We start from the raw sequence: 22,242 nt of genomic DNA, 5'->3' as shown, positions 1-22,242 counted from the left end.
ATAATAATCTAAGGGAAGCAACCAAAGTAACTATTCTGTCTAAATAAGTTACAGTTCTTTACTTTGCTTCAAGTTTATAAACAATGCTTTAATGTTTATATACAATGTATGCTTCAAGTTTATAAAACAATGTATGCTTGATGTTTATATGCTTCAAGTTTACGCAGTTTAGTGTCCAGATGTCGAAAATGAATTTCGACAATGCAAATATCCCTACAAAGAATGGAAGAACTCGAACCAAATACAGGTTATAAAAATGTCACTTTTTATTGAGCGACTAGAAACTTTAAACACTCTCATAGCATAAAGCTGCAATGTGAACTCCACGTGGCAATGTCATACTGAAATGTTACAAGAAAACAAAAAAACACTTTGTGACGCTATCTGAAGTTGCCTTAAAGGTTTCCAACTACAGCAAAACTTGTTCTCTTTAACAAAAGCTAACTAAAAGTGACACTTCGTATTTCACAAGTTTCAATTCCCACAGTGTTAAGAAGATAGACACAACTTGGAGATACGAAGATAACCTAATAGAACTGTAGGGTGAATTTGAAAGAAACATTCAAGATGTCAGTGCAATTGAAAAAGATTTAGATTTTTTTTCAGCTTGACTTTTCATGTGGATTATGAAGTACTGAAACCAGACTTACAATTTAAAATAATTGAACTTTAATAGTTATCTCAAAAATTATTACAAAATTAAGTTTGTACAAGGGCTTTTCCAGATCCAGTTTTCCAAATTGAATATATCATGGCCAGAGAGTTGGTGCAATGCTTTCATTGTCACCTTTTTAGTGACCGTTTCCAAAGACTTTCAAAACAATATCAAATACAATGTCTTCGTTCAACGGATCAGACTAGGAACCATTTTGGTTGTGGACATTCTTTCTTCTTTGACGTGAACATTACAAACAACAAACTTACTATTGAACAGTGTGATGATGTTTGTTAGAGTGCCAGATGACAACGGTGTCTTGATGTTGTGATGAGATTGCGTTGATCAGACCATGACCTTCTGTCCACGTAATAGGCCAGAGTGTAAAAAAAGCGCTACTTTAGAAACAATAGCTGGCAGTTTTAGCGCTATTTTTTAAACAGCGCTTTTCAAGCTCTAAACGTGACAGTCGGCACAAAACTGATGGTGGGTTTCATTACCGATAAACTAAAGTAGACATTTTGGAAATGCCCAACAGCGATATTTCTACATATTGGTCTAGGCTAGAGGCCTAGTGTCAATAGATTGGGATATTTATAGCGTGGTGACAAATAGTTTCTTATCAAGCGACCTTGAACTTAATGAATAACTTATAACAACATATGAATGAATTAGATGTTCACTTCATAAAAAGCAAGGTAAGATTTATAAACTTATGTCATTGTTGTATATAAATGAGATTTTCATTGTATTTCTTAGTTAAACATAAATAAATTACCATATAGTCTAGCTCTAGACAGTTAAGTTGGCAGATTCACAAGTATTAAGTCTCCAGAGTAGAGATTTACCTGAAACAGACGTAGACTTGCAGGTAATACTAAAATCTACGATGTCATCTAAACTTTTGAAATATTTGAAATATGTTGATGTTTTTTTTTTCAATTTTTTAAAAAGAAAATCTGCCAAACTAGTAAATTTTCAAATTGAATCTATTTAAAGCGGCGAATTCTAATATCATTCAATGTGTTGTTGATATATTGTAGCATTGAATAGCACAAGGTACTAACACAAGTTGTTTCTAATCGTCGCCAGAGCATTCAGCATGAAGAAATACTTATAATGAATTATAAATCTCAAGGCTACTTTCACTATTTATATTTCTTCTCTCGCTCTCTCTCTCTCTCTCTCTCTTTCGGATTTGCATCTGTGGTCAATCTCAAACCTGTATTGACAAAAAAGGTCAGGGTTAGATCATTTCTGTCTATTTCTATCCATTATTTTTGTTGGCATTTTCAAAGTTGTTGTATTTGTTGATAATTATTGATAATTGTTGATAATTGTTGATAATTGTTAATAATTGTTGATAATTTTTGTTATTTTCAAAATAGTGTATGTTGTTTCATCGTCATTGTTGTTAAAGTAAGTTACCTATAATCACCTACTTTAAAGTAAAATATAACTTTACGATCTCTAGGGCAGATGGCGTGAAGGTCATCTGTTTCCTTGGACGACGGTAAACGAGGGTATCATTTAGCCAACACAACGACCAACTGGTTGACCTCCCAACTAACGTAAAGTACAATAAAGTTGGGTGGACTTAGATGCGCCCTTAAAATTACGAAATTAAAAATACAAGTCTTCACCCAGATTCGAACCGGGACCCTCGTTTCGGAAGCCAAACCAAACTTTACTACTCAGCCACCCCTCCCTCCAGTTACTTCGGGTGTAAGTTGTTACTCAGCTTAATCTCACATTCAGTTAAGGTGTCCTTAAAGGAGTTGCGAATGTGGCATGCGATAAGCTGTGAGTAGTTATAGATAGCTAACACTTAAGAATAAAATCACCCTTGCATATACAACTAGCCCGGGGCCACAAGTACTGCTAAGGCCGTCTGAAAATAAACTACGCATGAAAACGAATGCTACATGTAGACTAGATAATAGCCTCGGCTACTTTAGAGGAAATCAAAATACCAATATTGTAATGCACTTGCTTAAGTTTATAAACAATGTATGCTTCAACTTTATAAACAATGTATGCTTCAAATTTATAAACAATGTATGCTTTAAGTTTATAAACAATGTATGCTTTAAGTTTATAAACAATGTATGCTTTAAGTTTATAAACAATGTATGCTTTAAGTTTATAAACAATGTATGCTTTAAGTTTATAAACAATGTATGCTTTAAGTTTATAAACAATGTATGCTTCAAGTTTATAAACAATGTATGCTTCAAGTTTATAAACAATGTATGCTTCAAGCTTATAAACAATGTATGCTTCAAGTTTATAAACAATGTATGCTTCAAATTTATAAACAATGTATGCTTTAAGTTTATAAACAATGTATGCTTTAAGTTTATAAACAATGTATGCTTTAAGTTTATAAACAATGTATTCTTCAAGTTTATAAACAATGTATGCTTTAAGTTTATAAACAATGTATGCTTCAAGTTTATAAACAATGTATGCTTCAAGTTTATAAACAATGTATGCTTTAAGTTTATAAACAATGTATGCTTCAAGTTTATAAACAATGTATGCTTCAAGTTTATAAACAATGTATGCTTCAAGTTTATAAACAATGTATGCTTCAAGTTTATAAACAATGTATGCTTCAAGTTTATAAACAATGTATGCTTCAAGTTTATAAACTATGTTTGCTTCAAGTTTACGAAGTTTGGTGTACAGATAAGAAAAATTTAGATAATGCAGTAGAAGTCACTTCACATTTCAATATTTGTTATTGATAGGATGATTTCAACGATACATGTGTAGATGAACATAGGTGCAGCATAATGTCTACATTCTTCTTTTTCAGATTGTCAACCGACTTGCAGCAACTCAGGCACGGAAACATCAATGATTGACGATGATCAGTTTTATGGTAAATATCGTAGGTCTAATTTTATTTAATGTTCCTCCATTAAACCGGAAGTGACGCTAGAAGGTTTAAAGAATGTTGGCTTGTCTTTGGAAGCACTGGGTTACGACGAGGATACGCTTTAAAGTCGCAAAGGGAAAAGATCGTTTCTAGAGACTAAAAATGCCACAAATGCCACAGGCGGTTTAGAGTTAATAATCCTTTTTCTCCTAAAGGTACGTCTGTACAGGGGCGTAACTAGGTATTTGGGGGCCCGGGGGGATTGACCTCTTTGGGGGCCCCTTGCATTTTGACATTCGACATATGACATGGAATAATGTACGCAAAAATATATAAGCCCCAAATCAAATTGGTTCAGTATATCAGTAAACTAAACAAAAAGTAATCAAGACTCTTGTAATGAATAATACCTTTGTTTATTAGTTAAATAATGCACAAGTGACAAATCTCAATTGATATCGCTTCACGTCGTGCATTCTGTGCAGAAAAGACATCTATAACATCATCCACATCGATACAATTTGTGGTATTTGTGACTTCACTGGCATTAAAGCCATGATAAGCCTTTCTTGTGTCATTGTGCTCCTGAGATAGCTTTTGATGAACTTGAGCTTTGAGAATGATCTCTCACATGACGTAATGGGAGTGGCCTGAGTTAGCGGTATTCGGAGGAGGTTGCAAAGTTTGAGCACACGTAATTACCATATGAAGGCTGTTTCCTCAATATGTCTATTGGTGGTTGTATTACTGGTTTGTTGATGAAAAGTGCTTGTGCATCAATGACATCATTGAAAAAGCGATTTTCCATTTATTTCATCATACAAATAGGAAAAGTAGCACAGTTTGTCATAAGCGGGTCTTCATCTAACAGGTGTCTTGGTTCTAGAAGAAACACAAAGGTATCCATTTTCTTTCCAGCCTTTGAAATCTGACCTTCATCTCCATATGAAATCTGTCCAGCACTTCTGTCGCAACACGTTTGAATTGCAGTTCTATTGACAGTCCTACATTAGAACTCAACTTCCCATCAAGTCTTTTCTTTCTTCTGGTTGTTTTGATTACAGGGAATCCATAGTATTCACTACCTTCTTTTGCTTTTTTGATGGATTGGGTATTTGTCAGTTTCTCATCATTTTGCAGAAAGCATGAAAGGGTACTAATTTCTTTAGCAGCTTCCCGTATATGCAGTCCAGACTTTTGTAGTTTCTTCCGAACTTGGGCGCAAGAGCTTTGACCAGAATTCAAGATAGGCAAAAAAAATCTTAATTTTCCACTGCATGAAGAAGATTCTGTCCTAATATTATATGGTATTACGTCATTGTTGGTTGTTTATGTTTTGTGCGCAAGCAAAAGGATTCAGAGCATACAAAAGTGGGAAAGATCCATATCTCGTTATGCTCGAGTATAGAAATACTCCGATAAGCGGACTGCCGTATTCACCATCACAACTGCTGAGCAGAAGACTCAGGGAATCATTCCAACTGATCCGAAACTATTGAAACCATCGGTGGCTGAAAATGCAGAGACATTACTCAACGAACGACAGATGAAAAACAAAGTGAAATACAATGCAAAAGCAAGACTACCTAAAGATTATTCTGTCGGAGAGTTCGTCTAGGTCAAACATGGCAGAAAGCAGTTGTCATAAAAAAAACATTCAGCACCCAGATCTTACATCATAAAGACAAACGGAAAAACATACAGAAGAAATCAACGCTTTTTGAATAAGAGTTTCGATGAAGACATCTCTGGGTACTATGATACCGATGGAGACAATGAACTGCAAACTGTTGGAACAAACGAAACAGACAGTTATAGACCAACGTCTAGAGAACTTGTTGTGCCAGTCAAGACAACCAGAAGTGGACGAATTGTTAAAGTTCCTAGTAGACAGGGCTGGCCTTAGGCCACTGCAGCCTATGCGGTCGCAGTGGGCCCCGCGCTTTCATAGGACGCGCGCTAATTCTAAGTGTACATTATTAAATTAAACCCTATAACGTATATAAAATAACAGGGTTTTCGCGACCTCCTGATTTTCCAGGGCCTCCAGGAAATCTCATGAAAAGGCAAAATATACGATAAAGTCCTGAACTTTTTTTGAATTTATTCAAATCTCCTTAAGAATAGACGAAATGGACATTTTGGGGTACCTATAAATAAAAAGTGGCATTGCGAGCTTTCATTTGATAAAAATGTATTGCAAAGACGAAAGTAGGCCTATTTTCTAATTAAAAAAAAATAATATTGACATTATGCTCATCCCTACCCAAACTAGGCCCCGCGCGATCCGTTTCGCATAGGGCCCCGCAAATGCTAGTAGATATCACTCTTAAGAACTTTAAAAGGAAGGGTGTGATAATAACTTCAAAAGGAAGGATGTGCTAATATTATATGATATTACGTCATTGTTTGTTGTTTATGTTTTGTGCGAAAGCAAAAGGATTAGATGGAAATAAAAATAGAGTTTCCATTGGATTGAGGAAAGATGAATAGAGGGGTAATAACTCGAGTGTGAAGTTTAATTCTGAAATTATAGACGCCAAACCCGAATAATGGACTATTCTAGCATTATTAAGAATAACTTTTGAATCTGTTATACTCGATTCTGTAAATTTTGCTTCAAGGTTAATTAGTGTAGCCATAAAATACTCGCCATTTAGATCTATTATTAGTAAAGGTAACAAGATACCTGGAATTCGCTGTATATCATGCAGTTTTATTCGTGGCAACAAGTTTAAAATGTAAAACAAACTTTAAAAAAAAACTTTGATCTCTTTGGGAAAAAATATTTTTAAAATGTCAACAAATTCAACGTACTGATAGACCTAGATCTAGGTTTAGTCTTTGTGATAAATTTTTAATCCATAAATGTTAAAAAAAAAATAACCCGTTGACACTATTTGTCAATCCAATATATTAATTTATGTATTTACAAATAAATTTCGGACACCCATTTGGGGGCCCCCCCTAGGTGGGGGCCCGGGGGGATTTTAAATTTCTCCCCCCCCCTCCCCCCTCCTTAGTTACGCCACTGCGTCTGTAATTTATAAGATAAGATATTGGTACATTTCTTCTCCACATACTGGGACTAATTTATGTCAGTACTCTTTCTTCCGGAGAGATCCTAGAGCATAAAACAGGTTCTTCATTCATCCAGGAGCATGAACCATGTCACGTGACCAGGCATATTGAAATATATTATTTGTTTGTTTTATTGTGTTTTTATGTGTGGATCGCTTTTTTTTTCGAATTGCTTTTAGCGAGTGTCTTTTTTTTTTAGGGGGTGGGGGGAGTGGGTTTTGTTTTGTGTTTTTCTTATTTATTTTTCCTTTTTCTCTTTGGTTGTTTTGTTTTTTTTTGTTGTTTTTTTTTGGGTCTTATGTTTGTTTGTTTTTTTCACTTTACAAAGTTGTGTTGTAATATAAGCAATTAATATTTACTCAACTACATACTTATAAAAAAAAATACTGTTTTAATCTCAATCAGGTAATCATGAGACCCAGGAGTTTGAAGAAGAAGCAGATCTACACAGACATTACGCCAACTGTAAAAAAAATCCGGGTCACAAAGCATTTATTCATATAGACAAGTTCACCTTAAACCATCTACCAGCCAACCATCGAGATCAGGACTTGTACGATCTGATTAAAGCTATGGCAGGATTGACAGTTAGAGTAAATCTAGAAAAGACCAGCCCAAACAGACCAGAGTTTTGGCCAAACACAACAAAACCGTATCCATTTTTTAAAGGCAGTAGATCAGGGACTGGAATGGCTTGGGATGTCATTAAAAAAATTGATGAAGAATATTTTGAATCACCGTCAGATGAAGATTATGAATCGGTGACAGATGATGATGAAGATAATGAACCAGGGGCATGTGACTCTGAACGTAACGAGCCTGTAACGGATGGAGATCTAAATACAGATCCAGTGCCGAAAGGAGATGAGCATAATAATGAAGTGATGAATGAAGACGAAGATAATGATCACGTGATAAATGACGATGAAGATAACGACCCAGACAAAGAATGCACTGTGTGTTGGTGTACAAATTGTCAAAAGTCACAATTCCCGAGCAGAATATGGTGGGAGTTTGACGTGTACACAGCCACGCATGTGGTATTCGATCCCATTGAAGCAAGCTACACGTCTTTTCGGCTGTTTTATGATAGAGATGAGAGTCCAAAAGTCATTATCGATAAGGTGAAAGTTGTGGACGCCAAGCCCGACACCGACTTATGTAGGTTGAGAGGGGTGACATGTGACGCAAATGAAGGTCCAAAGTTGTTGGAACTCTGGCAAGAGTATTACGATGTCTGGGAACGTGTCTTCGACAAATATGATAAGACCAGAAACGTGGACAGGCTGACCTTTATAGTGTCACATCCTCACGGCTGCCCGAAGCAGGTCAGCATCGGTCAGTGGAAAGACAAGCAGGACAATGGTAGACAAAGAAAGCGCTTTACCTACACTACATGTACATGTCCAGGAAGCAGTGGAGCCTTTGTCCACTGCGTGGGATTCGGTGGCTGGTGGGCTAACCAACTTGTTCATACTGGATGTTCAGAACAAAGTGGGTTTAATTATAGCGGCATAGGAGATGTGGTCTAATTATAGCGGTACAGGTCATGTGGTCTAATTAGCAGCTATTCTTTTTATGTTAAATATTGAATGTAGATGTTTTTATTTCTGTCGCCACGTAACAATAATTATGCGATGTGTGTATTGCTATATAATATAAAATGTCACACACAGTGTCGTATAAAAATGTTTGATAAAGTAATGGTATAAACATTGTTACATTGAATGGTGCATAACATTTTGTACTCAGTTTATTTTGTAAGTTACAAGGTATATTCATGGATTCACATATCGTATGCTTTACAGCTTCGCTAATCGTATTAAATTTGTGGTGATAAACAAATGGAATAAATAAAAGGAACTAGATTCGTTAAAAGTAAAATAAGACAAGATAATTTTATTGGTCCAAATTCAGTTCGATTACAGTTGTCCACCACTACAATATATTTTGTTAAATAAGGGATGTAACATTAGTAATTAGATTGCAAAACTGAAACGCAGTTATGTTTCTTCACGCCTAGCCGGTAAAATACTTTATTCCCTCCCCCCAAAGAATATACAGTTTTTATTTCATTTAAATTAAAACTACGAGTACAATAAAGTTTTAATTTCAACTAAAACTATATAGACTACAAGCAGTACACATTTTATCACTACGGTGGCCAAAAATTCAATTTCCTTTCTGTACATAGATATTGATGCACTTTGGGATAAAGAAAAAGTTATGAAGTTATTGTCAATTTTGTGATCCAGGTTCCAATAATATAAAACTGCAACTCCTTTCCCTATAATGAATATAAATAAATAACTTTAATTCATAAAGTTATTCACTTTTTTTACAACTTATAAGCGCTGTGGTGAACAAGGCTGAACCTGAATAACTATACAATGTGCAGTAAACTATAAACGCTCCCCCCCCCCCCCCAAAAAAAAAATGAATAAAGGTAATAAAGAACAGTTTGCAATAGAGAAAAGGGACAACAGGAAAAAACAGAAAAAAAAGCATTTTTAAAAAATCCTTTTTTAAAAAACATATCTCACCTAAATGAAAGAACTCCGCATTTACAACTTAATAATGTGGAAGTTATTGATTCCAGTTTTGATAGGTACAATAAATAATTGTTTTAAGTTTCAACATGATTCGATAATAGGTGTTGGAGAAATATCGTGTTCATATATCTGAGATAATAAAAACCTACATATTTAGCGGTTTCTGTGAATACTGAATAATTAATTTCCCTTATTGGTATCAAATAAAATAATTAATTGCTAGTAATTTATTTTTTAATAGTGGGGGTTTTTATGCATGTGTAGAATATTCTTGTTACACCAATAACAAATTAGTATTTGAGAAATAACGTGTACAAACTTTGTACCAGACAGACAGACAGACTGAGTAGATATAAACTTTGTACCAGACAGACAGACAGACTGAGTAGATATAAACTTTGTACCAGACAGACAGACAGACTGAGTAGATATAAACTTTGTACCAGACAGACAGACAGACTGAGTTGATATAAACTTTGTACCAGACAGACAGACAGACTGAGTTGATATAAACTTTGTACCAGACAGACAGACTGAGTTGATATAAACTTTGTACCAGACAGACAGACTGAGTTGATATAAACTTTGTACCAGACAGACAGACTGAGTTGATATAAACTTTGTACCAGACAGACAGACTGAGTTGATATAAACTTTGTACCAGACAGACAGACTGAGTTGATATAAACTTTGTACCAGACAGACAGACTTTGAGTTGATATAAACTTTGTACCAGACAGACAGACTTTGAGTTGATATAAACTTTGTACCAGACAGACAGACTTTGAGTTGATATAAACTTTGTACCAGACAGACAGACTGAGTTGATATAAACTTTGTACCAAGCACGTTCTTTCAGAAAAAAATGTATATTGTAATAAATCTAAGGAAGGCAACTCTGCGACTATTAACAGCGAAAGATTATGGCTTTATTGAAATGTTTAAACAAATCTTCAATTCACTAAGATATCTAAAGAAAATTTCATTCAAAATTTATCAGACTCAACATTCATCTTTGACCTTTAAAAGAGCCTCTCTAAGATTGATCGCGTTTGAATTTTTAATTTAATGCACTAAATATTCACTAGTTTATATTTGTATGGCGATCTAATAGAAGGCAGGATAGCCGCTGGTCGCCCACAATTATAGCACACTGATGTATGCAAACGCGACATGAAGCTCTTCAAAATCGACACTGGCAACTGAGAAGAGGTGGCACTGGACAGATCCACATGGAGAGAGAGCATAAAGGAAGGGTTACGGATTGCAGATGTCATACACAACAGTAGCAGAAAGAAGTGTGAAAATGTAGCGGCTCCTGGTGATTATATATGCCCAACCTGTGATCGCAGCTGTGTATCAAGGATTGGCCTCTTTAGTCACACAAGAAGTTGCAAAGGGAAAAGATCGTCTCTCGAGACGTAAAATGCCACAGACATATTTGTATGGGTATAGTAAGCCTGAATTACGGAGTATAGCCTGCTCGATGACAATATTCATATAAATTTATCCAAACGTTTTAAAGTTGATCTCAAAAGGGAAAAGCCACTATTGATCTTGTGCTGTCCTTCTGTCACTAAAACATCCCACAATGTAAAAAGCGCTGTCTGAGAAACAAAATAAGACCCAGGATTTTGCTTTTAGAAGACCAAAAGTAGATGTCGCACGTAGTAAAACACCATTACATTGACAGTGGTATCGGATTTATACACAACAGCACCTTTATAAATCTAAACCTAACTAACGGTAGCTTGTATGACGTGGGGCAGCTAAAATTGACATATTGGAAATCCCTAATATTGATATGACTTGTGCATGTTCATAAACAAATCTAGACTAGTAACCTAGTGTCAATGGATTTTGATATTAATAGCTCGTCTACAAATAGTTTCTTATCTAAGGAACTTGAACTTAAAGAGACATGGTACAACTTTATTTATTTAAGGATTTCGCTGTATTGAATTAGTTAATCATCGGATAAAAAGTAAGTAAGAATAAGAAACTAATATTGATCTATATCGATTTAATTCTAATCGTATTTCTTAAACTTAAAAAAATATCGATTCGCCAATATTAAGTCTCAAGTGTGAAGCCATACCTGGACTCGGTAGACGTAGAAAAGCAGGGACTGTCATTAATATATTTGTGAACTAAACTCTTTCTAATTTATAATTAGTCACCTAAACTGATTAATATTTTATTTGTTTAATGAGTACAATCTAATTTTAAGAAACCCTGTTACACTAGTAATTAAATTTATTAAATTTATTTTGAGCTACCAATTTTAAAATCTTTGAATGTATTTACACTAGTGTTTCCGCTATGATCTAAGGAACACTCAAGCGAAGTTTTTATCAAGATTGGTCAAACATTTTTTATTTTTATTCGTAACATACATACATAGTAATACATACATACATACATACATGCATACATACATACATACATACATACATACATACATACATACATACATACATACATACATACATACATACAATACATACGCCTTATATATTATAGCATCTCAGTGGTAAAACTGCATCAACACACTCTTTCCATTCAGATTTCTCAAAAAGTATTTCTTCTCCTAGTTAACTCCAAGTTAATGTACATTTAATCGTTAATAGATGTTGTAAAACTCTAGGAAGAATACAATTAAAATATCATATTAAATAGTAGATCACAGAGAAAATGTTACAGGATAAGAAAACTTTCTCTTGGGAATTTTAGTTCCTTCAGATGTTCACTTTGAAACCGAACGAAGACTCAAAAGATACAAGACTGAAGAGTTCCGGTCAACCAGGGGACGTAAGTGTACGTATGACATGTCCTTGGTTGTACGTGTATTGTTTGTGTAATAAGTTGTAGAACTTACAGTCTAGATTACTCAATCTCACATTACCCACTGCTAACATACCGGTATTATGGCGGTATATATAGATTTACTTGAGGGTTGAACAACTATATGGACAAATACAATAGACATACTTATAGGAAACCCTTCTGGACCAATTGTAAAATACCGGATGTTTTGGGTAATGAGCCCTTCATCAGCTACAAACAAAATATACAGAGAATGAGCACAATACAGGTTTAAAGTGAACTTATATGTCCGATGATGTTGTTAACTATTGAGGTAGAAAATGCCCATGCGCTGGCGATAGAGTGGAATATTGGGAGGAGATGGTCGGACATAGAACACGAGTATGAAGTTTCTGGGTTCTTTTCTCTAGTATGTTCTGTGTTTAGGTAAAAGGTCTATCAACCACACACGGGCCCAAGATGAACAATGTGGTTCAAAATAAATCACATCCACTTGACTGGTCACGTCAATTCATGTTGCTGTATTTATTTTCTATTTTAGTTTTCATTTAAGATTGTTTTTTTTTTAAAAAGTAATACCTGGACTTCTGACTTTAACTATAAATATTGAATTAACCCAAATATAAATGTAATTTTTTTTTTCTTGATCTTAAAGCAGAGATGGGGCTTCAGACAAGACCAACTTTGCAACACTGGACAATCTCAAACATGTAATGGAAATATAGGTCTGTATATAAAGTCTGATAGATTTGTTGTTGCCATTGTTGATGTTGCTGATGTTGTTGTTGCTGATGAATAATCTTGCAACAACATTAAAAGCTTGTTTTTATAACCCTGATGTCTCTTTCAATTAACTTTCCAATAAAACTAATGTGCAAGGTGTAATGTAAGAGTCCGAAGATTAATGAGGATTGCAGTATTTCACTTGGCGTCGCAGCCCCAGCTACGACCTACATACTGTGCCACATAATCATGTCTGCCTGTGGCTGATTTAGATTCTTTGCACCGTCTACGTGTGTCCTCGCCAGTGGATTTTCTTTAGGTCTCAAATGTGTAGTCTGCGGCCTTATAGTCAGGGCACGTATCTCGTATGGTGGACGAACGTATGCCAAAGGCAGTCTGTTTTGGTCAGCTGAAAGGTGGACGGCGTGGGGTGTCACACGAAAACGCTTTAAGGACCAGCCTAGGCGCAAACTTGCTTTAAATGACATAGAAGAGGGCACCTGGTGGCAGGTGGCTTCGGAACGAGTCAGATGGAGATCACTTACAATAAAACTAATAGGTCTTCTAGAATCGTATTATTCTCTAAAGAGTAAATATGAAACTTTTGAAGCTTTAGGCATGTAAGCATGGTTAAACAAAGCGCTATTTCTAAAAGAGGTCAAAGCTAATGTCCATTTTAACACTATTTCCACTGGGTCTGGCACTCTGGACGCACGGACTAGAACACGAGGTCGAAAGCCGAGCTCACCCGGAACCCCCTCAATTTCCCATGGTTTATCAAGCTAACCGAGCAGGGCTCGCCATTGATGATACAGTTCGTTGAGAAACGGCGCCTAGATTTGGACAGGGTCGTGGTGAATGCCATCATGCTTCTAGTTTTCTCTTAAACTGATGATATTACCATAAAATGTTATTCAGAAATGCATTTAAATAAATCCTTTTTTACACTCAGAGGACAGTGTTCAATACGAAATTTTGATTATTGCTTTTTTCCTTCATCAGATTTTTAAAATTATTTTCATCGCATACACGCTAATTCCTACTTGACCCCTGACAATTTGTTCAGCCAAGCGGATCAGATTGCTAGTTGCGCTTGATAAAAGTGACTTAACATAAAGCATGTTGACTTTAACTATAGTTCCGCCCACTGATTGAGACCAGCAAGTCATTCAGAAATCTATGCACTTGTTTTCAACTTTGTTACTTAGACGGTCCGAAAACGCAGTACTAATAAATGAATATGATACTCAGTGGTAAAATAAAAAGTTAATATCAATAAAACATACGATGGATGAAAAAAAAAACTAGATGTCTATTTCTGTTTATTTTTAACACTTCTCATAATTTGTGTAAATGTCGGCTATTTTTAGCAATAAAAAATGTTTAAAAGGCTTAATGACTAAACATTTGTTTGGTGATAAGAACATGAGATATGCTCTAATAAAGATATACCTCAATAAAGATATGCTCTAATAAAGATTATAATAAAGATATGCTCTAATAAAGATATGATCTAATGAAGATATTCTCTAATAAAGATATGCTCTAATGAGGATATGCTCTAATGAAGATATGATCTAATGAAAATATGATCTAATGAAAATATGCTCTAATGAAGATATGCTCTAATGAAAATATGATCTAATGAAGATATGCTCTAATGAAGATATGATCTTATGAAGATATTCTCTAATGAAAATATGATCTAATGAAGATATGATATAATGAAGATATGCTCTAATGAAGATATGCTCTAATGAAGATATGCTCTAATGAAGATATGATCTTATGAAGATATTCTCTAATGAAAATATGATCTAATGAAGATATGCTCTAATGAAGATATGCTCTAATGAAGATATGCTCTAATGAAGATATGCTCTAATGAAGATATGATCTTATGAAGATATGCTCTAATGAAGATATGATCTAATGAAGATATGCTCTAATGAAGATATGCTCTTATGAAGATATGCTCTAATGAAGATATGATCTAATGAAGATATGCTCTAATGAAGATATGATCTAATGAAGATATGCTCTAATGAAGATATGCTCTAATAAAGATATGCTCTAATGAAGATATGATCTAATGAAAATATGCTCTAATGAAGATATGCTCTAATGAAGATATGCTCTAATGAAGATATGATCTAATGAAGATGTGCTCTAATGAAGATATGATCTAATGAAGATATGATCTAATGAAGATATGATCTAATGACTTACTGTGAATATTGGGTACATACAGTATGGCTTGATTGGATTTCTGTCACACTTAACTTACTGGACGGGAGAAGGGGGGGGGGGCAAATCAAATTCTCGAGCCAGGACTCACGGATACGCCACTGATGCGCACGAAGTAAAATTAACATGGCATCTCACAACTCAAGATTATTTATTGATAAAAAGATTTGATTCATAAATTTGTAGACGCAATTAGCAGCTGCATCCTTATAATGTCTAATTCTTTTTTTTTTCTTTTTTTTTCAGAATGCCAACCAACTTGCAGTAACTCTAGAACATCAAGGATTGACGATGATCAATTTTATGGTATATCTTGTAGTTTCATTTATGTTTACTGTCCATCCAATTTGAGGGAGCCAGACCCTGTTAGCCTCTGACGCTACCTTCTCACATTATCTGTTTTTTTAAATTTTATCAAATTAAAAAAAAGTTTTAAATTTAAAATATTAATAAGTGAACTCAAGGATTTGTCATTGCTACGTATTTTAAAGAAAAACGTGAGAAATAATAAATAAGAATAATAATGAAAGGGGAAATATCCACAAAAGTTAATCACCCTTGTTAAATGGAAGGGGGACAACTCTTGCGTTACAACCTAAAGGGCAAAAAAAACTTTCTTTTAAGTGATAAAGTGCAGAAATGATATCCGTTTTCTAAAAGTACCAAACACATATTCACGTGCCAAAAACAGTTCTACTTTGCGTAACGCATGTGACGGAGAATCTTTTGCTTGTCAATGATCTGATGTCAATACATACAAAAGATACAAAATCATATTTTGTATCGAAAATTTTTAGATCGGGCCGATTACCTCCTCACAATTTCTTTTCACTCTGGCTCCACTGCACAATGTCCAAACCCCTCGCCTTTTACTAGGGGTTTCCGTGCAGAGGAGCATTATAATGAGTCTAAATCTCAAAGTTTTTCAGCCCTACTCTGTAGGGTTATATAAATGAAAGAGCAGAATTGGCAGATAAACAAAATTCTACACACTGACATTCCTTTGATTACATTTCCACCTACTACTATGCGACTCCTTCGTGGGTTCAGAAAGTAGGCCCTACACTGGCTGGAATCTGGAAGGGTATTTGGAAAACCAATACTAAAGATATTCCTAGAAATTTGTCAATTTTTGTATATCTTTGGGAATAAAATTACCATTTAGCCACACAGTGAAAAATCTAGTTCGACCGTTACCATTTTTCAAAATATTATCATCTTAAAATTAAAATTGGCAATTTCGAACACGCTTTCAGTCGGTATATGGAAACTCAGGATTGACTTTTATATATTTTCTTTTATAACTTTATATTGAAAATATTGATAAGGACACTCAAGTATTTTTCATTACTAATTATTTTAAAGAAAACCTGTACTATTAAAAATTTGCACTTTACCAGGATTTTAATAATTTTACAAATGAACCAATTTCTGCTTTTTGGTGTCGACTTACATTTCGATTTTTTTTAAGCTAGAAGAATAACTTTTAAAGAAAATCTCTACACACGTGAGAAGCCTGGTCAAGAGGTTACTTTGTGACTATTGACCGAATTCGGCTGTATAGTCGATGGTCGCCGTTACATTTATCTACAGGTTCAAATCCTGTTATCCTCTGACGCTACCTTCTCACATTCTTTTTTTTTTTAACTTTATTAAATTTTAAATAATTCGAAAAACAAAAACAAACTCGTGTATCTTGTATTACAAGTATTCTAAAATATGTACTATTTTAGATGTTTACTTTCAAGGGTTTAAATATGTTTAAACTTACGAATTTCTGCTTTTTAGCTTTTAGAGTAACACCATTAGTAAAATCACTAAACTTAGGGACACTTCAGGACAGAAGAATACAACTAAAAAGTATCCATACATAAGACACTAAACGAAAAATTACTAATACTAAAACTAATACAATATTCTGAAAGACACAAAAAATACAGAATTATTTCGTATTTGATATGATAGGACAAATAAGTGCTCCTTCTTCCATAGTTCCATTACAGTATGGAACGGTTGAATCAGCCATGAAAACCAATTACGTTTAATGAATGTAAGTCTCTCATCAACATGCACAACTAGACTAACACACGAATACATGTAGGACGTAATTATCTTCTCTTTTGAAGCAACTTTTATTATTTGCAAGAAGATGAGATCTTGAGGAAATTCCAATTCAGGAACTAGTTTATTTTGTTGAATTCGATATTGAATAGACAAGTTTTTAAAAAACTTTTTATCACATTTTAAACAATATCTGGAGAGGGGACGTAGAAGATAGCCCTATCCCCAAGTGCAGCTAGTCTTGTCTGTCCAGAGTCTACCATCTTGATTCTATAATTCTACACAATAGAGATTGCAAACGGACTCTCGTAACTTCCTAGGTTTTAAATATTTTTAAATGTACCAATTTCATCTTTTTGGCTTTCACGAAGTTTAGAAATTTTTAAAAATTTTGTAGTAAACTAGAAGAATAATGTTTCAGAATATAATTGACAGACGTGAGAAGCCTGGTCAAGAGGTTACTTTGTGACAATAGACCGATTTCGGCTGTATAGGCGATGGTCGTCGTAACATTTATCTACAGGTTCAAATCCTGTTAGCCTGTGACGCTACCTTCTCACATTATATTTTTTTTAAATTTTTTTCTTATTTTAAAATGTTTTAAATTTAAAATATTAATAAGTGAACTCAAGTATTTTAAAGAAAACGTGAAAAATAATAAATAAGAATAATAATGAAAGGGGAAGTATCCACAAAAGTTAATCACCCTTGCTAAATAGAAGGGGGACAACTCTTGCGTTACAACCTAAAGGGCAAAAAAAACTTTCTTTTAAGTGATAAAGTGCAGAAATGATATCCGTTTTCTAAAAGTACCAAAGACATATTCACTTTCCAAAAACAGTTCTACTTTGCGTAACGCATGTTACGGAGAATCTTTTGCTTGTCAATGATCTGATGTCAATAAAAACAAAAGATACAAAACCATATTTGTATCGAAAATTTTTAGATCGGGCCGATTACCTCCTCACAATTTCTTTTCACTCTGGCTCCACTGCACAATGTCCAAACCCCTCGCCTTTTACTAGGGGTCTCCGTGCAGAGGAGCATTAGAATGAGTCTAAATCTCAAAGTTTTTCAGCCCTACTCTGTAGGGTTATATAATTGAAAGAGCATGAATGGCAGATAAACAAAATTCTACACACGTTGAAGATAGCCCTACTCCCAAGTGCAATTAGCCACGTCTGTCCAGAGTCTGCAATCTTGAACAGTCAACATCACTAACCTAGCATTTTCAAATGTTTAAATTTTGTATTTCTTTTTGCTATCTTTCCTAGTGCTATTAGAGCATGGAATGGGTTGCCTGAGCTAGCCAGGAAAACCAGTGACTTGGCAGAATTTAAGTCATTGGTTAATATGCATGACTGAATTCATGACCGTAGGACGTAATCATCTTCTTTTTTTGAAGTAACGTCTGTATTATATAAGATAAGATAAGATCTTCAACTCCAAAAATTATTATCGTTTTATTATTGTTGATCTAGATTTCTAGATGTTAGTAGCCCATGTTAATTAGGAAAATTACATTACTAACTTATGTAATAAAACTTGTAATATATCTTCACTAAACTGTACAGTTGCATTTATTGTACTATATTTTAATATAACCAGGTAATCATGAGACCCAGGAGTTTAAAGAAGAAGCAGATCTACACAGACATTATGCCAACTGTACAAAAAATCCGGGTCACAAAGAATTTATTAACATAGACAAGTTCACCTTAAACCATCTACCAGCCAACCATCGAGATCAGGACTTGTACGATCTGATTAAAGCTATGGCAGGATTGACAGTTAGAGTAAATCTAGAAAAGACCAGCCCAAACAGACCAGAGTTTTGGCCAAACACAACAAAACCGTATCCATTTTTTAAAGGCAGTAGATCAGGGACTGGAATGATCTGGAATGTCGAGAAAAGGATAGATGAAGAATATTTTGACTCACTGCCTGGCAATAGACGGATAGGAACATTGAGAGACGGTCTACTGAACATGTTTGATGTCCATACGTTCAAACAGACTAATGGGCAGGTGAAAGTATCAGATGAAGATTACGAATCGGTGACAGATGATGATGAAGATTATGAACCAGCTGCAAATGAATATGACGGAAACGAGCCTGTGCCGCATGGAGACGAAGATAATGATCACGTGATGAATGACGATGATGATCCGAACAAAGAATACACTGTGTGTTGGTGTAACAAATGTCAAAGGTCACAATCACCGAGCAGAGTATGGTGGGAGCTTGAAACATACACAGCCACGCATGTGGTATTTGATGCCATTGAAGCAAGCGGCACGTCGTTAAAGTTGTTTTATGATAGAGATGAGAGTCCAAAAGTCATTATCGATAAGGTGAAAGTTGTGGATGCCAAGCCCGACACCGACTTATGTAGGTTGAGAGGGGTGACATGTGACGAAAATGTAGGCCCAAAGTTGTTGGAACTCTGGCAAGAGTATTACGATGTCTGGGAACGTGTCTTCGACAAATATGACAAGACCAGAAACGTGGACAGGCTGACCTTTATAGTGTCACATCCTCACGGCTGTCCGAAGCAGGTCAGCATCGGTCAGTGGAAAGAGAAGCAAGAAAATGGTAGACAAAGAAAGCGCTTTACCTACACCACATGTACATGTCCAGGAAGCAGTGGAGCCTTTGTCCACTGCGTGGGATTCGGTGGCTGGTGGGCTAACCAACTTGTTCATACTGGATGCACAGAGCAAAGTGGCTTTAATTATAGCGGTATTGGCGATGTCGTGTAAGTATTAATCTAACGAAAGAGGTGCAAGTGGTCATTGCTAGTCTTTCAAATGATTAATACTTAATGGAGACTTTTTTTTTTAATGTATATACATGATATATATTTTTTTATAAAGCTTATATCAACTCGTTCTGTCTGTCTGATAAAAAATATGTACACGATATATCTCCAAAATCCATTATAGGATCAAGTTGAAACTTTGCAGAATCATTCATTGGCATAGACAAGACTTTATTATCTAATTAGTAATTAACCAATTGGTAATTACTTATTGTCTATACCAACAAGGAAAATGAATCATTTAGTATTCAGATGATACAGCTAATTATGTATGGTTTCGTCCCATTAGAGAATTGAACACGTGATTTCTCCCGTGAACATTCCTGGATCAAGTTGAAACTTTAAACGATTTTTATTGTATCTATCAAAGCAAACTTTAAACGATTTTTATTGTATCTATCAAAGCATGAATTAATTTAAAAATTAACGAATTAGTCAATTAATTATTGTTGATTAAGTATTTTGTTTGATATGGAATAAACGAAGTAACTTCTACATTATTGAGTGATATAGCTGTATGTGCGGAGTTTTTTCCCTTAGATACGTTTTTGTTTTGTTTTGTATTTAAAGGATATTTTTTTTTTGGGGGGGGGTACAATTTTATATTCGTATTTACTGTAAAGCAGTTAGCAGCAGTTAATAGAGCAGTGAGATTCATAACAAACGAATATTCACATTTGACTAGAGTAACACCGATAGTAAAATCACTAAATTAGGAAAGCCCTCAGGAAAGTAGCAAATTAGTAGGAAGTAGCAATTATAGGCCTACATAAAACTTTGAACCGTTATCTTCAAATACAAAAACAAAATTTAATAAAATATTCTGAAAGACACAAAGATAAAGGCACATTCCTCGTCCCATATGCTAGGACAAATTTGTACAAATACTCCTTCTTCCAAAGTGCTATTAGAGCATGGAATGGGTTGCCTGGGCTAGCCAGGAAAAACCGTGACTTTGCAGAATTTAGGTCATTGGTTAATATGCATGACTAAATGCATGACGCGTAGGACGTAATCATCTTCTTTTTTGAAGTAACGTCTGTATTATATAAGATAAGAAGATAAGATCTGTAGACCAAGAGACAAAGACAAAAGGATGGACTTTGAACAAGCTGAGAGAAATTGCCCAGAACAGAGTTCAATGTCAAAGTACTGTTGAGGCACTATGCTCCACTGGGAGTAAAAAGGATTAAGTCGTCTCTAGATCTAGATTAACATTTCTTTAAACTCTGGCCAAGAAGCAATAAAATTCAAAGCTCACAATGTAAGCAGTTCCTGTAGATCAAGCCGCTATTATTGATTATTCTTCTCTGCAACATTTAAATCAAAAATTATATTTAAAAAAATTACTGTATACAAAAAACTTACTACATTATGTTCAACTAATGCAGTAAACTAAACACACATACTTTAAAAAAAAAAAGTCCAGGAGGGTACTTAGTTGCTACTTATGGTCTTTTAAAATTAAGTTGATATATTACATGTGTGGTCCAAGTTAGCCGGTTAGCGTTCTCTTGATTTCAGTAAAACTTTATCTAGAACGTAATGTGTAAGCTCGACTGGTCAAGGGGGAACTATAAGTTTGTGTAGCACAAAGTCCCTTTATGATTTCGTTGCTTTTTTTAAAATAAAATCGTTCGATTAGAACACTAGAATGCAGTCATTACATTTTATTTTATAGATATCATCATTGTGGATGAAAAAATATGTTTTCGGCAGTAGCATAGCTAGGGATTTAGGGCCCCATGGGGGCATTACCTTTTAAGGGGTCTCTGTATTTTAACATGAGATAATGAACTTATTAAATGTATAATATAAAACTTATTAAATATATAAGTCTAAATTTGGCGAATTTTTTTGATTGATTAGTGTCTAAATGCCATTGTACTTTCCAAGAAATAACTCTTTGAATGCTTAATGCTGTACCCCATTGGCACATTTATGAAATAATAAAAATGTTATTTATTTAGTCTACATAGCGCTGTTAACAAACGTAATGTAGGTTTAAGGCGCTATGAATACATGTATACATGTTCTCAAAAATAAATCTGAACTTGTTTTTTTGTCATATTGTTCCCAACAAATTACTGTCGAAATCTTCATTGAAGATACAGAAGTAAGGAAATGTCAATACTAAACGTAACTACCTTCTTCCGTTTTTCTCATCAGTTTTTGTTTAAAATATATCTATTCAGACTAAATTATCATTTTTTAGGTTATCACAGCACAGACTTTCATTTATTACGAAATAATAATTTAAAAAAAAATTATATATAAATTATACTCCCTCAGAAAATGTGAACCCAGCACTTTTGGCTTTAAAAGCCAATTTTCAACGTAAATGCCTCATGTCATATAGGCTGACAAAAAGGGAATATGGTAAAAATACACC

General features: G+C 34.5%; 2 protein-coding genes and 2 non-coding genes across 5 annotated transcripts; all 4 read left to right on the top strand.

The window, feature by feature from the left end:
- The first annotated feature begins 1,247 nt into the window (after window positions 1–1,247).
- Window positions 1,248–8,209, top strand: LOC106073746 (uncharacterized). Its single transcript, XM_013234375.2, has 3 exons — window positions 1,248–1,353; window positions 3,477–3,542; window positions 7,026–8,209. Exons 2-3 carry the CDS (start codon window positions 3,518–3,520, stop codon window positions 8,150–8,152), a joined length of 1,152 nt encoding a protein of 383 aa, XP_013089829.2. The 5' UTR covers window positions 1,248–1,353; window positions 3,477–3,517; the 3' UTR covers window positions 8,153–8,209.
- Window positions 8,210–10,969: 2,760 nt separating this feature from the next.
- LOC129928327 (uncharacterized) lies at window positions 10,970–20,592 on the top strand. Of its 2 annotated transcripts, none has more exons than XM_056042254.1 (5): window positions 10,970–11,156; window positions 11,906–11,983; window positions 12,657–12,723; window positions 15,215–15,274; window positions 18,638–20,592. In XM_056042254.1, exons 2-5 carry the CDS (start codon window positions 11,915–11,917, stop codon window positions 19,789–19,791), a joined length of 1,350 nt encoding a protein of 449 aa, XP_055898229.1. In that variant the 5' UTR covers window positions 10,970–11,156; window positions 11,906–11,914; the 3' UTR covers window positions 19,792–20,592. The 2 variants fall into 2 exon arrangements, with proteins under 2 accessions (XP_055898229.1, XP_055898228.1); XM_056042253.1 differs by having other exon boundaries at window positions 11,906–11,989.
- On the top strand, window positions 15,797–15,913 carry LOC129928461 (U5 spliceosomal RNA). Its single transcript, XR_008780003.1, has one exon. It is a non-coding gene; the product is annotated as a U5 spliceosomal RNA (small nuclear RNA).
- LOC129928462 (U5 spliceosomal RNA) lies at window positions 18,007–18,123 on the top strand. Its single transcript, XR_008780004.1, has one exon. It is a non-coding gene; the product is annotated as a U5 spliceosomal RNA (small nuclear RNA).
- Window positions 20,593–22,242: the final 1,650 nt, after the last annotated feature.

The sequence above is a fragment of the Biomphalaria glabrata genome, chromosome 9, assembly GCF_947242115.1.
Source record: "Biomphalaria glabrata chromosome 9, xgBioGlab47.1, whole genome shotgun sequence".
Taxonomy (NCBI): domain Eukaryota; kingdom Metazoa; phylum Mollusca; class Gastropoda; family Planorbidae; genus Biomphalaria; species Biomphalaria glabrata.
Note: the sequence above shows the minus strand (reverse complement) of the source record. Positions and strands in the feature narration are given on the sequence as shown.